Source organism: Sceloporus undulatus, chromosome 5 (genome assembly GCF_019175285.1).
Source record: "Sceloporus undulatus isolate JIND9_A2432 ecotype Alabama chromosome 5, SceUnd_v1.1, whole genome shotgun sequence".
In the NCBI taxonomy this organism is placed as follows: Eukaryota; Metazoa; Chordata; class Lepidosauria; order Squamata; family Phrynosomatidae; genus Sceloporus; species Sceloporus undulatus.
The window spans coordinates 44,373,314-44,390,043 of NC_056526.1; the positions used below are offsets into that span (position 1 = coordinate 44,373,314).

Genomic DNA, 16,730 nt, shown 5'->3' on the forward strand with positions numbered 1-16,730 from the left:
CATTATCCAATGACACTTAAGATGAAAGGAAGATTGTAGTTCTCCAAGCTCTTGAGTTCAGTATAATAATGGACTTTAGAAGATAAGATTTTGAGGTATGGCATTTATGAACAACCAAACATTTATGCAGGTTAGTAAGCTGAGCAGTATGACGTCACCTGTTTTAGTATTAAGGGAAATAAAATGAGGGTTATGGTGGTTTTGAATATATACCTTACTGTTTTTTCCTGCCATTTACAAAGTTTACATGCTAATGCTGATGATAGTATTAATGTACAGATCTATATTTAGAAATAAATATATCTTAGTGCACCTTGGTTGTTTGTGAAAAAAGAATGAGGTTCTAGTTAATACATAAACCAATAGACCAGAGGATATTGGTTCATTTGAATGGGAGGGAACTTCACTGAAGTCCACACACCGTATTTGTTATACAAATTTTTAAACCAAAGAATCTGTGACATTTCTTCCCAAACCATCCTTCAGGCTACTGAACTTTGCACAAGAGTTGTTTAATACAGTGTTTTATTATGTTTAGCTTTCTTTTACTTGATTTTTAATGTCCAGAAATAGGTAGCTCATGTGATGCATTAGTTTATTTACAAACTATTCAGTATAAAATTACCAGTGCTATGGAATAATTGGTCTACAGTTTTTCTGTTTTTTAAAAATTAAGTACAATTCATAGTATGTTAAAAGGCACTGAAGCAAGGGACTATTTTACTGTTCCCATTGCACTGAAGTTGCTAAGAGTTATGGTAGTTCTTGATTATATAACCAGAGGCAGAAACGGGTAGGTTTTATGTTTGGTCCTTATTCTTATAATGATCCTTTTGTTTGGTTCTTACTCTTATACTTTTATGACACTCAATTTGTCTCATGAGTTTAAGTATATTCTAGTAACTAGATGGCTGTTTTAATAACTAAGTTTTCCAAGTATATAATATCAATTTGGGTTCCATTATAGGTATTTCAATGGACTGGATGATGATAATGATAATAATAATAATTTTATTATTTTTATTATTTATTTTATTATTTAAAAAAGGGTGGCCCTTGTGGATTCTTCTGATTATATGATTTTGTAGGTTGAAGAATATGACTGCACTGTATGAAAATAAATGTAGGACTACAATTTCCACACATCAGGAAGGGAAATGGCAGTCTAAGAGACTATCTGGATCAGCCTAGAAAAATATATACTGTCCAAATATTCCGCAGAACTATAAGTAGAATTCTGTGTGTGAGGGAGGAAGAATATATTCAAGTAGTAAGTGTATTTTTAGGTACAGAAATTAATAAATTTGAAATAATGCATTCTACAAAAGGGGAAGAGAATAGTGAACATATGCTGACAGGAAGTTTTATAAGCATATACAATCCTGTGAAAACTAGGTTCCTTCTTCATATGACAAAAACTGTTTGAGAAAAAAGAGTAAAGCTCACAGTTCGGCATGTAAAGTACAATGATCAGCCCATGTCCCATAATTTCATTCAAAACACGGGGGGGGGTCAATTTCACAGCCCAGAAGACCAAATATTTATCACTTCCAGTCAATCTACAGTAACAAGAGTGTCTAGATGCTTGCAGATCAATGGAATCAGCCCTTTTTGAGCAAAATTTCATAGTTACGTTAAGTTGTGCATACAGTAGCACTGCCATTCACATGAATTCTCCAGTTAACTTTTTAATTAATTTTTAATTAATTAATTTAATCTTACTGATGGACATGATGCCACCCACACTTATTTAATCCTAGTTTTGTGTTACGTTTCATCTTTCAGAAATCAAGTCATTCTAGGAAATAGCAAGATACTCCCTCTGCCTTCAAGGTTCTGGTTTTTTGGAGAGACCACAAGCTATGGCAGTGACAAATCATAGTATTCAAGGATATGTTAGTAGAGAAAATAATAATGTTTGAAAACATCTTGTGAGCATGTTGGTATTTGCTTCCTAGGCATTGATATGTTGTTATGTTAGAAGATTCCCCCCCCCCCAATCATAAAAGCTGGAAATACTTTTTAAAATTCTGAATGCAGCCCATATTTAAAAAAAACACCACACACAATGTTTTGACCCTGCAAAACTAGATACACTCACAACCCTGATTAACAAAGCTCATAAAAACTGTAATGTGCAATACCTGTACAGTAAAGAAAACGATCAGTGTGAAGCCTCCCAACAACTTGAACAAGAAATGAAAATGAATGGTACTGAGCAAGGTTATATCCTCTAGTGACCTTAAAATATGTTATAATATTTTAAGAGCATTTTCCTCTAACCTCAAAGAAGAATTCAAGCACCTAGTTCTAAATAGTGTCCTAGTCTCAAAACACATTTACTGGCCAAAACATTTATGGCCTCTCAATTCAGCAAAGAAATAGGAATCTTTATATAATTGGAAAGCACTTAATTCAAAATTACATTAATACACTGCACAATATGGCCTATGGCAAGGGGAATACTGAAATACTAGTATAAGGGGTTGTTCATTAATTGGTTCCTTTTCAACTTTTTTCTTAATACTGGAAAAATATAAATCATTTTATAACATTATGCAAAAGAAGGCACAGCCGGTTATAGTTTACACAAGCATAACTCATAATATGCAGACATACATGATTTAAAAGTTTCACATCCTTTAGATATTGTTTTGATATCTATTAAGAAAGGTACTTCAGGAACAGTGTTCAACACTTGGAGAATAAGAATATAAAAAAAATTACAACATTTTAATGCAAAACAATTCTTATACAAAAAAACACTGTTTAAAAATGCTAAATAAACATCATACAAGTAGATCATCCATGTAATGAAAAGTGCAAACCATAGTAAAAAAGGGGGGTTTCTTCATGTCCTCCTGGCATCACCAGAAAAATGAAACCCATCAGAATGGCTGTGGAATATCCAGTTTGTTAGTGAGTCCTTCATTTGCTGAGATATCAGGATTTATGGGTATTTGGAGAAAGGAGAACTGGAGAAGAGGACCCATCCAAGCCGGGAATTTGCATTGGGATGTGACCATTGAGCAAAGTTGGGAACTGCAAGTGGGAAAAGGACAGAAATAAAGAGGAAAAATCAGTCTTAAAATCTGCTACTAGATTTCTTTCTTCTCTCCTTCCCCCTTCTTTTTTTTTTATGCTGCAACAGACAAGCGTGGCTGTTTCTTTGAAAAGAGGATCATGGCCCAGTGCAAACATTCAATGAAACCATGATTTGAGATTCCAAATGCACAACAGAGAAGCCACAATTGAGCAAATTTCATTTCTGTTTTCTTTCCTTCACATTCAAGCTCATAATTCATTACTGTTTTATTAGTACAGGAGTGTTTAGAGCTGCGGCTGGAACTTTGGCTGTGTTACTGGTTGCCAGTTCGTACATTATGTCAAACCATACTTACTGCAATGGTTTGTTATTGTGTGCCTTCAAGTAATTTCTGACTTATGCCGCCCCTAAGGTGAACCTATCATTGGGTTTCCTTGGCAAGTTTGTTCAGAGGGGTTTGCCATCCTCTGAGGCTGAGAGAGTGACTTGCCCAGGGTCACCCAGTGGGTTTACATAGCCAAACTGGGATTTAAACCCTGATCTCCAGAGTCATAATCAAACCACCATACTGGCTCACTTACTGTAATGGTACCTTAAACCAATTTCTGATTTTGGATGGTCAATCAGATTATGGTTTACCAATTCGAACATTCTATCAGATCACAGTCACATGTTGTTTGCTAGGGTTGTTGGTTTGATGTCTAAATTGAAACTATGGTCATTTTGATGTTTGCATCGAGGTTTGCCAAATGTTTGTGTATTTCCTTATCTATAAAAGGATGAGAGTTATGGCTTCTATTTTTACATTTGACTCAAGTACACTTTTAAAAATATGCTAAGGAGAGCTCAGTTAAATACAGCTTGATACTGTATCTTTCTTGGCTTCTTAGCTACCTTTGCAATTTGCACAAAAATCTCTCTGTGTAAACTCTGTGCCTATTGCCTTTCTGAAGCAAAGCTCAGCCACACAGCAAGCACAAAAGTACTGTCTGGTTGATCAAAAAGACACCAAGAACACCCACAAAGCTTCTGGTTTTAAAATGCTCTTGTAACAAGGCAGCAGCTATCATAATTTTGCAACACACTTTGCAGAAAAATCATTTCCACTAATGCACAAACTCCAAACCAACCGAAAATGTCTTGCAGACAAGGACATTTCTTTGCACTGTTTCTTGTTCTCACATCCCCAGTTCTTGGAGGGGAAGGGAAACTGAATGAGCTGTGGTTTGCTCATCATCTCAAGTATTATCTGAATCAGGCCCATGAATTGGGTAAGCATAGGCTGGCATTCTGTTAGTCTGTTGTGTGCTTTCAAGTTTGTTAGTATAAGTTCAAATTATACTAACACAACCCACTATTTTGGTCACTGCAAAAGCCAGAGTTCTTTCCCGGCTGTGCAGTGACCAAAGTCCCACTTCCACCAGACAGCCCTACCTTTTAAGAAACAGCCCAATTTCTGTGTCATTGAAGAGCATAAGAATCAGCAGAGATACATCCAGCTGTTTTGCTGTAGCTGGAGGTGCTGCAAGGACATCATCTGCAGGGACCTCTTGAGGAGCCCCTGGAGCTTCCTGCAGATGCAGCATGTCACAATTGCTGGTTGCATCCTGGCTCTTCCACAACATGGCAATGAATGCGTTGAGGGGGCTATGTGACTTAAAAGTGGGTTGGGTGTAAGCAGCACCAGAAGCTACATCCAAGACGTAAATCTTCCAATGTAGGATGTCAACTTGATTTAGAATTTCTATAAGCAACAATGTCATACCTCCATAAATATTTCATTTAACTAGAAATTATAAAATTCAAAATATTCATAGTATCATAGAACAGGAACCACTGAGTCCAACCCCCTGCCATTGAGGAAGACACAATCAAAGCACCCATGACAGATGGACATCCAGGCTTTGTTTAAAGACCTCCAAAGAAGTACACTCCACCTCACTCTGAGGTAACATATTCCACTGTCAAACAGCTCTGACCGTCAGGAGGTTCCTCTTGAGATTTAGATGGAATCTCTTTTCTTGTAGTTTGACTCCTAGTACAGTATTAGTATCTGGGGCTATAGAAAATAAGACTGTTCCCTCTTTGACTACCATGCCCCCTCTTAACCTTCTTTTCATCAGGCTAAACATTCTAGCTTCCTAAGCCATGCCTCACAGGGCATGGCTTCCAGACCTTTCACCATTTTGGTCGCCATCCTCTGGACACATTCCACCTTGTCATCATCATTCAAGATGACTAATGTACATTTATCCCTGTAACATTCAAAAGCAGAAATATCAATTTATTTCTAATCTTCAGTGCACTGATTAATATGCACTGCTGCATTTTTGCAGAGATCCTTTGTGAAGTTAGTCAGATCGAACATAAGACAAGTACTAGAACTCAGTAATTGTATATGAATGCTGGCTCTAAACAGACATCACTCATCAAACTGTTTAAGATGTCTGAACTCCAGTTGTGTTTTCTTGCTATTGTTTAGACTTTGTTGCAGGATAACTACAGCTCTGAACAATTCTCTCATTGCCCTAATTATACTTCAAGCTTTCAAATCCAGAGCAACTTAATTGCATTTCCCAAGAGGCTCTGCCAATTAGCCTAAGCCACTGTGAAATAAGCGGGCTGTTGCAGGATTGTCTCCTGTCCTTATGCTGGGAAACAGTAGTTGTTTTACCTGTATACCAACTTTAGAGGGACTGTTTCACCAGTTCCACTCCCTCCCCTTGTGTGCTAAAATAATGTCTCACATTTTTCTGTAATAGCCCCTCCACCCTTTCAGAAAACAAAGACTTTCTGGGAGAAGTCAAGCAAGCAGGAGACTGCAGAATACCGAGCCTAATTTGTCACTTTCCAGCCTTGCTAACCATTGCTGATATAAGTCCAATGACTTTCACTTTTGGAAGACTGGGTCATACAGTTCTCTTAAATCCTTTTTCCTCCTTCATACCATGCAAGTGAATTAGCATTTCACTGCATTTTCCTTATTGCTATTTGAAATGAGCCTACCTTAGAGGATTACACTAGACCTCAAGCAAAGAACTATGTCCAGTCTTTAAGTTGCTTAGGTGTGATTTCTTTTTAAATCAACAGTGCTATATTCATACTGCATAGTTCATAGTGGATTCTGAACTAGACAGATATGCCCATCTCTCCCCATTCTGTCACTTTCCCTGGTCAGAGATAATAGACCTCTAAGCACCATTTTCTGCCTTATTATGCAGTTTCACAGTTCTCCTGAAGCCATGTGCTTGGACCCAGGGGACACTTGGGCTTCTCTTAGAATATGTACCTCTAAGAGTATCTGTTAGCCATTAATTTCAGAATAAATCCCCACAACTAGACCATAGATCCTATCCAAGCAGCCATCTTCAAGCAGAAGGGCACAAAGACATCATCTACATGTGTATGCAGCCCCAGGATCAGGTCTAATGGTTTTAAGTTACAGGAAAGTAGGTTCTGATTGAAAAGTAGACACAATGTATTGATAGCAAGAGCAGTTCAGCAATGGAATCAATTGCCTAGAGAAGTGGTAGGGTCCCCTTCTTTGTACATCTTCAAAAAGAGGCCAGACAGCTACCTGCTGGGATGCTTTAGCTGGAGAACCGGAACTGAACAGGGCATTGGAGTCAATGGCCCATGCGGCCCCTTCCAACTCTATGATTCTATGTAGTCTTCAGCCATGTTTCTAGAATATGTAATATTCTGCTTTGCCCTCAAAACACCCTTGTTTGTTGGAAGGCTTTACCTGTGAGCATGGAGTAGAAATGACAGTCCTTAGTATTTCTTTGCAGTGAAATACTTTATGAGTTGGGTCAGTTTAAGTTCTTGCTGCTTCACCACTTCTTGTCTGCTTCTCACAACAGGCCCTTTTTCCTATGCTAATAGATTTGTCATCTTGGCCTTTCTCTGAACCACATATTAGTCCAATAAGGCCTCCTGATGTGATGGATCTGGATCCCCCTTTCACTTCCAGTTACCACTAATGGGTGCTGGATGCACTTGACTCTCACTACAGGGCAAGTCATGGATGTTTATTTCTGATCCTAGCTGGATGTCTCTGATCAAGTAGAAATTGTGAAATGCTAAAAATAAAGAGTTTATGTGAGGCAAATCAGAGCCGTAGGATTGCTAGACAGAAGGTCATGTTGTAAGTAAGAACAGCTTCTTTAGCTCAGTGATGATATGCAACAACCTGGATGTCTTAAAGTCTTCAAGAACTCAGGTTCTGAAGTTAGCATACCCAAACTGGAATCCAAGTTGGTTTGGATGGACAATGTTTGACTCCTTCCATGTTTTCAGACTATTCAATATACACTGCATACTTATTCTCTTCCTGGCTTTCTCTCTTGTGGGTTTGGGTGTGAATGTGTGTACATTCACACTTCTGCTAGTGTATTAGGATTATTGTAGCATCACATCTATGTATGTACTACTTGAACTGCTATCAAAGAACATCATAATGCTTTGTGTCGTGTGCATTAATCCTATTTAACCTTGATACAATGAATATTGTCAAGTCGGGAAATGGTGTCCCCTTTCAAGGTTTTTCCTTAACCCTTCCTTTTTGCTTAAACAGTATTCAAACTCATTTAATTTTTCTGGCCTGTTTCCCAGCTGTAGTAAGTAATTCTGCACATACTCAGTGTGAACAGTCAAGCCAATAGGGGTTTGGGACTGTGATGTTCCAGTGCCTTGCAATAAATAAATTATGAGTGCAAGCATATACCTTTTGGAGGAAAAGAGGAAATGTATGCATATATACATGCAGCAGGGGAAAATAAGAAGTAAGCATGGTAGCTACCAGTTCTCTCAGAAGTTAGCAAACTGCCAGATAACCCTTGTTAATGCAAGTAATTTTCTCAGGGGTATTGCTATCATGGGGAGGGGGGCAAGAATTCTCCCTCTCATGAATTTCTTACGTCCCCAATTTCCAGCTCTGTAGTAATTTAAAACTTCAGTTGACAAGTCAGAAATACAGTACAGGTATCTGAGAAAACAGTAAGGCAATATTATCAAGAGGGGAGAGTTCTAGATTTTTAAAATGATTTTTTAAACAATTTTCAATGTTTCACTCTCTGCAATGCCATTGAATTGGGCACTGAAGAAAAGTAATGTTGAGAGGGGGCAGAATTTTTGTATGGAGGGCAGTGCCTTCATCCCACACCACCATTTTTGTTGCCATTTTTGTCAAATGAGAAAGCAGGTGAGATTAACAAGCTAACACACGTGAATATTTGCAGACAGAATACCACAAGAGTAATGTTACAAATCCTTAAATATAAGAGCAGCATATGTTACAATCTAAATATATGTGGTTGCATTGACATAACCACAGCCAAGAATTCTGGTGCTTTCCTTCCTCTACCACTTCCGACTCTACTGTCTCATAGCATTGCAACTCTGCAGTCCCATCTTCTCCACTTATTCCAGGTGTTTCCCTAACACAAATCTGCCTATGTTTCCTGTTATTGGTGAGCGCACATTTTTCCTGTGTCATCCGATCTCAGAGGCCAGATTCTGAGTGATGGTGCTAACATTTTTATATCCAATTTTTTTTATTATTTTTTTTACTTTTTTACAGAGGGGAAAAGGCAAATCAGGAACTTGGAACCACATGGCTGAGAGATCCCTTTGATTACTAATATACTGAAAGTGTGGGCCACAATTCCAGATCAGCTACTTAGTTACGTAACTATCTTAGTTGTGAAGCAGCATCTCCCAACCAAACCCCCCTCAAGCCAGACTTATCAGGGAACTGCCAATGCAAGTAACAGAGTTCTCCTGTCAACTGGGATGCAGCTGTGTCCCAACTGACAGTAGAACTGAACCCTGTCACTTGCAGTGGCAGCTGCCTTGTAAGTCTTCCTTGAGGGGGGGTTGGTTTGGAGATGCTGCTTTGCAATGTAACTAACATAGGTGGTTTACAGACCGCCCGTTTGGGGCGGCCTGTTCCCGCCCCTTTCCCTGCCAGATTGGGGCCTCAGCTGCCAGAACGGCAGCCTCCGAGGCCACAATCCGCCACTTTCCAGGCTGCGGGGAAGCGGCAAAAGGCTGCTTCCCAGCAACCTGGAAAGGGGTGTCCTTGGGGCTTCATGCCCCAAGCACACCCGACGGTGGTGGGGAGGAGGAGAAAGGGGCCACTCGGCCCCTTTCTCATTTGCGTCGCTGGCGCAGCCATCTAAAGGCTGCGCCAGCGACGCAAACCGCGGAAGGAGCTCCGTTTCAGAGCTCCTTCTGGCATCGCGGAAAGGGCGCCCTATGCGCCCTGGCGCGGCACCAGTACGTCACAACCGCGCCGCCTCATTTGGAGGCGGCGCAGTGGTGACGTAGCAATGGCAGCCCCCGTGTGGAATGGGCGCTGCCATTTTGTACGGACTGGGTCCGTATTAGGGTAAGGGGCGTCCGGAAGGGATGCCCCTTTCTAACCCTAATACGGACCCAGTCCGTACTTTATGCCTGTTTGTAACGGGCCATAGTTTCCATCCCCTCCAAGGAGCAATCTCTGGTATGACAGTCAGAAGCAGGATTATTGTCATAATTCCTCCTCGCACCAGAGATTGTTCATTGGAAGAGGTGGAAATGTCAAGCTGCTGTAACCCAACTGGCAAGAAAGCAGATCTCATTGCCTGCTGCAACTGCTGCCCAGTAAGTTAGAACTGGAGACTGGAGCACTTTTATGATTTCTATGGCGGGTTACAGACCACTGAAAAGCAGCGGCCTGCACCCGCCCCTTTCCCCACCGGATCGGGCCTCAGCGGCCAGAGCGGCAGCCTCCAAGGCCCCGATCTGCCGCTTTCCAGGCCGCAGGGAAGTGGCAAAAGGCCCCTTCCCCGAGGCCTGGAAACGGGTGTCCTTGGGGCTTCAAAAGTCTGTATTTCTCCAGCCCTCTTTCTCCATCCTCCTAATGATTATGCCTTTAAAAACTTTCCTGATAGATGAGAGGAGGAGGGACTGGACACATCTAAAATGTTTTTGTAAAAAGAAGCCTCACCGTTAAAAGATTTTGTTAACTATGCTACGTCTGGACCTTTAAATGGTTGAGCAATGATACTACTGTTGGTAAACGGGTGATAGGGATTCTTTCATTCCAAAGAAGCAGGAAGTGTCCATTAGCACATTGTACCAACATCCACCATACAATCCAACCTTGTCTGATTTCAGAAGCTAAGCAGGGTCAGCCCTGGTCAGTACTTGGATGGGAGATCACTAGGTAATATCAGGTTTCTCCAGATGCAGCTAGGAAATAATCCTGGCTAAAATCTAATAGAGTCCTCACCAGTCGGATCTGACAATCTTGGGTTAGCTGAGAATCAATGGCCTAAGTATATGGCAAATTCCTATGTTCCTATGCACAAGTCCTGTCTTTTGGAAACCTGCTTGCCTTATGTGCTTGTTCACCAAAAAAAAGGGAAGGTATTTATTTCATTAATTTTGTGCATCTGTTTTCTTGTTCATAATGGATAACCCCACCCTGAAACATGTCAATAGCTCATGTGGTTACCTGTCCATAGACATCTGTCTGGAAGCTAAAGCAACCATGAGACCAACCTACCTGAAATAAGGTGTTTGGTCCTTGCAGCCTGGCAGGACTCAAAGGAGCAACAGGACTGAGGCTGCTCCAGAAGTGAATACTAGAAAGCAGTGGGCTTGGGGTCAACAGCAATCCATTTGGGGTCTGCAAGACAAAAGACACCAAATATATGTTCCATCATTCATCTCTTCATCAGCTTAGTCATGTCCTGGTGCATACTGTGGTGTGGAATAGTAGAAAGCTTACACTTTTGCTTCTCAATTTACTTAGCTTTCTCATTGGTTCAAGTGACTACACTGATTTCTTTCCATGACTATTAGCAAATGTTGATGTGAGGTCATCAGACCCTTGAAGCAGAATGTGCTCCACCTACAAATTGCAGTTACCGCTACTTCCTAGTTGCCATGGCTGCTACGCATAATACAACTGAGAGAGACCCAACTTCTCCTGCTCTTTGTTTGCAGTGGTGACAGTGAGCAGTATGTACAGGGACTCAGCCCCTGAAGTAATCCCAAATCTCATGCCAGCTACAAGAAGAGGATCAAATTCAGTAGAACTTCAGCATTGGCGCCATGGCTCTCTTGCTTTCCATGTCCTTTCTTCACGCAGAGGTCTTGCATTGGGCCTCATGAGTTTGGAAAAGTTAAGGCTAGCTTGGGAAGCCATATTTCACTCATGAGCCCAACTGAACTCCTGTTGAATTCAATTAAGCAGGCAACCCGATAAATGAGGACTACAATCTATCTTAATAGTCTTGTGTGGATTTTTCTGTGCTCGTATTAGCTATTTTCAATAGCATGACTCATGAATAAAGCCAAGATTTCTCTCGCAAGGAGCACACAGCTCAGAAATCAACTTTTAAAAGAACCCTGCAAATTCTCAGACTTTTGTACTCAAAATAGCTATGTTCCCCTTTTTAGTACCATAGAGAAAGTTGATCACTGCTCGTTGTTAACTATTCTACCTCATCTCTTTGGGCAAAAGCAGAACTTACCTCTAGCCACTCTAATCAGCAAGATGTCTAAATTTCCTTGTTTTATAAGGAATTTGAGGACAGATAATTTTTTAAGCCAAGAATGTATAGGACTATTACCCCAGATCGATTATCATGCATTTTAACCCATACAGGGTAGTATGTCATAGGATTGGGGGTGTTTGTGTTCATACTCTCCTAGGAGAGTGAATTTGTTTAAATTTACAGAGTGTTTAATACAGTGTTAATTCTCCCCAATGGAAGAACATAACTCTTTCCCCAATGAAGGACTTTATTTAACTAATCATTTATTTAGGTATAATTGTGGTTTTTATAGGATGAGTTGCTTTAGAATCTGGCATGCCTGAAAAAAAATAGGCTTTTCAATCTTCCTCATCTTTATTGGTGTGCTGCAATTCTGTACCCTTCCTCCTTATGTCTAAGATGTGCCATACATATGCATTGTTTTCCTTTCAGGATCTGTATTCACTTCCCAGATTATTTTTGGTATGGATCATGGATAGTTGATCTCTCTAACTACATTAAGGATATGTTTAACTAATGTATTTACCACATGAAATTGACACAGAGAACTCAGTATATTGTTATGTAAGATGTGTATTTCGCATGTATGTTAATTTGTGCAACCGACAATGTTAAAACCATAATATTGCCATTTCACTCAGAGTCAGCATCAGCTGTCAGCTGCATCTCAGAACCTACACTTTCATGAATGGTCATTCATTCATCATTTGATGCTACCTATAGGGGACTATTCTGGGTGCGAAGTTGATCAAAAAATATCTAAAAAGCAGCAGGTCAACTATTCAGTTGAAAGTATGGTGTGAACCACCAGTACTGGGAAAGGACAAGGGATCAAACAAAATGAGAGCCATGCAGTGCTTAATCCTGGTCCATCATGTCCACCTACTTCTCTGAACATAAATTTCATTCTTCTGTATCTTTGTGATGTTAACCCCTCGAGTCCCCCCACAACTATACCTGGCATTCTGTCAGTCAATTACAATGTATAAGTTGGTATGAAGGATCCCTTCTCCAGGCTGGCCCACAGTTCCAACTCCTTGATTCCTATCACTCACTTTGTCCTCCCCCCCACAAGATCCCTTCCCAGATCAGTCTGTACTTGAGCTTCAAGGTGATCCCTACATGGACCAGTATATGTGTTGTTCAGTGGGTTCACTGTACTAAGCATGACCATACTCTCTATCAAAGGTTAACAGGAACAGGCAGACAATAGTTTAACACAGAATAAACAAGTAGAGGTTTATTAATACACAAGTAGATCACACACAAACTGTTTAATCATTCACAGCTCCTCAAACTCTGTTCAGTTCTTCCTGACTAACTAATCTATCTCTGTGCCATCATTCCCCTATTTCTGTCTTTCTATCTCTATTCCATATTTCCCTTCTTTCAGAGACAAGCCTCAGTTTTGATCCTTTCTCCCCTGAACCACACACACATTTCACAGTGTTCCCTGACCTGTGATTTCCTGGCACCAACCAGCCTTGCCTAGCTCTTCCCTTCACAGTTGAACTTAGGACATAGTTAACTGCTTTTTATTCTCATTTGTGATCCTGGCACCATTGGCAGAACCACAAATGACGCTGAAATCCACCTTAAAAACCAGTCAGCCATCCCAAGTGACAGAGATATGTACAAGATGATGTGACCAGCCCCCTCCCATCATCAGCAAGCAATGTTGTGACAGGACCCTGCAAGGGGTCCTGCTTCTGTTTCTCCCAGAGTCTTTCCCTGATAGGAGAGGTTGGTCACATCATCTTTCAATGCTCCACTCACAAGCAGCACTTTCACTTGAGATGGTTGACCAGCTTTTAAGTTGGATTTCAAGGATCAGATGGGGAGATAAAGTGTAGCCACAATGTCATGCCTACATGTTTAATGCAGACCCACATTTCTATCTTTACCAAATCATCACTATCCATGGTCTTGACTGCATGATTAAAATACTCATTCTGATTGAATTCACTGACATCTGGCCCCATGTGATTTTGAGGAATTCGGGCTTTTTGCAGCCCCTCTCCCCAAAAATTCCATAAACTGTGCTGGAAAAGGATTCATGATTTTAGCAGAGAATCCTCAAGTATGTGCATCCATCCGCTTCACATGGATGTGCATTTCTGGCAGAGGGAGAGTGAACAGATGTGCATTTGCACATGAAAGTGAAGATAAACAAGCATCGTTGTGAATGTGTAAAGGACCGCAGCAATTTGCACAAAACACTTACATGTAGACTAGCCCATAGATACACTGACATGTACTCTTATTGGTAAATGCATATTTTAAAAGTGCTGAAGGAGCTGAAAGGAATTTCTCACCTATTTAATGGGGTGTTAGGACCACTAAATAATGCTGGGAAAAGACAAAGCTTTATCTGATACTTCTCAAAACCTGTCAAATAATGTGTTTCTGTGGAATGCACTGCAGTGAAAACAACAGATTCTTGCATTCTTATTTATTTATTTATTTATTTGGTGATTTAGATGAGAGGATTTCACCACCACCGCTACTTTTCTTTGTATGTCTCCTCCAATTTATGCTACTAGGTAACAAGAGCAACATTTGATGTCTCATAAGATTTTGTTTTTCTAACTACCTGGATAGTTTTAAGGCCTCTTTCAATAAGTACCAGTCATTTTAGCACATAGTTACTTAACACTTTGATTCTATTAGTTTATATTAATGGAATTATTCATACTTATTCATTTATTTCCTACTAGTCAAGATGATTGTTTTAAAACAGCAGGAGATTAAATAGCCTCTGTGTGGCTATTGGAAGGTGTAGATTGACCAATATTGACACTTGGTGTACTCTGGAAACTTCCTGGTCTTTGTTTTTGTTTTTTTTCCCTGGTTTTATTAAGTTACATACTTCAAATTTTCAGAATGGGTTGGGTAAAAAATGTGAATAAAGAAAGTAAGTAAGATATCACTGGAGACTGTCTTTTTTTTAATCTTCAATGAGAACTGTGGCTAGAAATTTTTTAAAAAAAGTAATCCTTTTAAAAAAGATTATCACTTCCCTATACCTTGAATCAAACACCGATCAGAACAGACATTGCAGTCAAGAAATAAAAAGAAGACTAGGAATGGGAATGGCAGCCATGAAGGATATAGACAAGATCCTAAAGTGTAAAGATATACAGTTGAGTCCAAAAGTTAGAATTGTCCAAGCCATTATATTCCTTATCACTATGTACAGATGTGAGAGCTAGACAGAAAAGAAAGCCAATAAGCTAGACAGAAAGAAAATAAGCTCATTTGAGATGTGGTGCTGGAGAAGAGTTCTGAGGATACTGTGGATGGCCAAAAAGACAAAGAAATGGGTCACTGAACAGATTAAACCTGAACTCTCCCTGGAAGCCAAGATGACAAGACTCAAGGGCTGTTAACAGGATCGACAATTGACAATATATCTACACTACACCACTATGGTGATTTGATATCACTTTTAAATGGGATGTTTCTATCCTAAAGAATCCTGGTAGTTGCAGTTTGGTGAAGAGCTTAGTATTTTTTGCTAGAAGACGCAAGTGCTGTAAGTCAGGGAAGTGCACTAGAGTTCCTTCGGAAAGAACTCTAAGTAGCTCACCAAGCTACAATCTAAAGATTCCTAAAGAAAGAGCCAAGACAGTTAAAGTTGAACCAGTACGGTATAAGTGATAGTGCAGACACACTTTGCATAGAAAATTATGCAGTCCCATGCACCAGCTGTAAATTAAATCATATGAAATTCAGCTAAGAGCTACACTGAATAAATATTCATAGGAACAGCCTGTAAATATTTTAACATTCATGCCTAAACAAACAGGGATGCATAAATATAGGATGAGAGACATCTGACCTGAAACTAGTACAAGGATCTGGGATCTTAGGACCACAAGCTAAACATGTGTTAACAATGTGATGCAGCGACCAAAGGGCAAATGCAATTCTAGGGTTCATCAACAGGAGCAGTATTCAGATAAAGGGAGATAATAGTGCCATTCTATTCTGTTTTGGTCAGAGGATATGGAATACAGTGTCCAGTTCTGGGCACTACAATTCAAGAAGGCTATCAACAAGTTAGAACATGTCCAGAGTACAGTAACCAAGTTATCAAAAGTCTGGAAACCGTGCCTTACGAGGAATGTGTTAGGAGCTGGGTATGTTTAGCTTGGCAAAGAGAAGATGAAATAATAGGTGACACAATAATCGTCTTTAAATAGCTGAAAGAATGTCATGAGGAAGATGGAATGAGCTTGTTTTCTGCTACTCCAGAGACTAGAACAAGAACCAATAGATTCAAATGATAAGGAAAGAGTTTTCACCTTTTCTTGTAACAGTACAAGCTTCCTGACAGTAAGGGTTGTTTAACCAGGTGACACTCCAGAAGGGGGGTGACACCCAGTGGCACCTTCCTCCCGCTACTTCCCTTTCAGCTCCACAATGGCAGCAAAGTAGCAGGCTGAGTGTGCCCTCCCAGCTTTGCCGCAGTGAAGGCCTCCAGATGAGGTGTCCTCTATCCCGGTGGTGAAGGAGTGGGCTGAGCATACCTCTCCCAGCTTTGCCATAGCAGCAAAGGCCTCCTCACAAGGAGACCTCCATCTAGTATGCCCTTTTGCCCACCCCCCACCCCAGCAGACACCCCTGCACTGGGTGACAGCAGGAGTAGGGACACCACTTCTGCTACCAAATTCTTCTCAGAAACAAAGAGAAAATTCAATGTGCTTTAATACTGTGGGCTTTTTCTAGTGTAAGCAGTGTATGGAATGGGACTGGTGCTGAAGGTTTCCAAATTAAAGCCATCTAATGCTTAATGCAATAGGAAAAGACAATTGCATACACACTCAGTCTGCCCTTAAGACGTCAACCTTTTTTATTTGAACACTACAAAACCACTTCATAATTAAAAAAGCAAAACAGCTTGACCTAAACATGTCATTTCATATTTTGTTTGAGAAAGGTCACAGTGCCAGCAACACAAAAATGTAATTAATCTGCTAGCAAACTATCCTGTTCTGACAGTTGCCAACTAGTTAACTTTAAAAAAAAATCTTGACCTGTTTTTCCTCCTTTTGTAGAATATTTTAGATGGTAATTAGCACGTACGTCTATTTACTGCATGAAGATGCACACTATGAGCTGACAAACTGCTG

The 16,730-nt window shown here is 40.2% G+C and overlaps 1 protein-coding gene across 6 annotated transcripts in view; it reads right to left on the reverse strand.

The window, feature by feature from the left end:
• Window positions 1-982: 982 nt before the first annotated feature.
• ELK3 (ETS transcription factor ELK3) overlaps window positions 983-16,730 on the reverse strand; it is a 52,644-nt gene continuing 36,896 nt past the window's right edge. For all 6 annotated transcript variants that reach the window (XM_042467017.1, XM_042467016.1, XM_042467020.1 and 3 more), the window contains 2 exons: window positions 10,599-10,721; window positions 983-3,042 (listed from right to left, as the gene is read on the reverse strand). In XM_042467017.1, coding sequence (XP_042322951.1) covers window positions 2,944-3,042; window positions 10,599-10,721 — 222 coding nt within the window. In that variant the 3' untranslated portion in view covers window positions 983-2,943. The remainder of the gene's footprint in view (window positions 3,043-10,598; window positions 10,722-16,730) is intronic.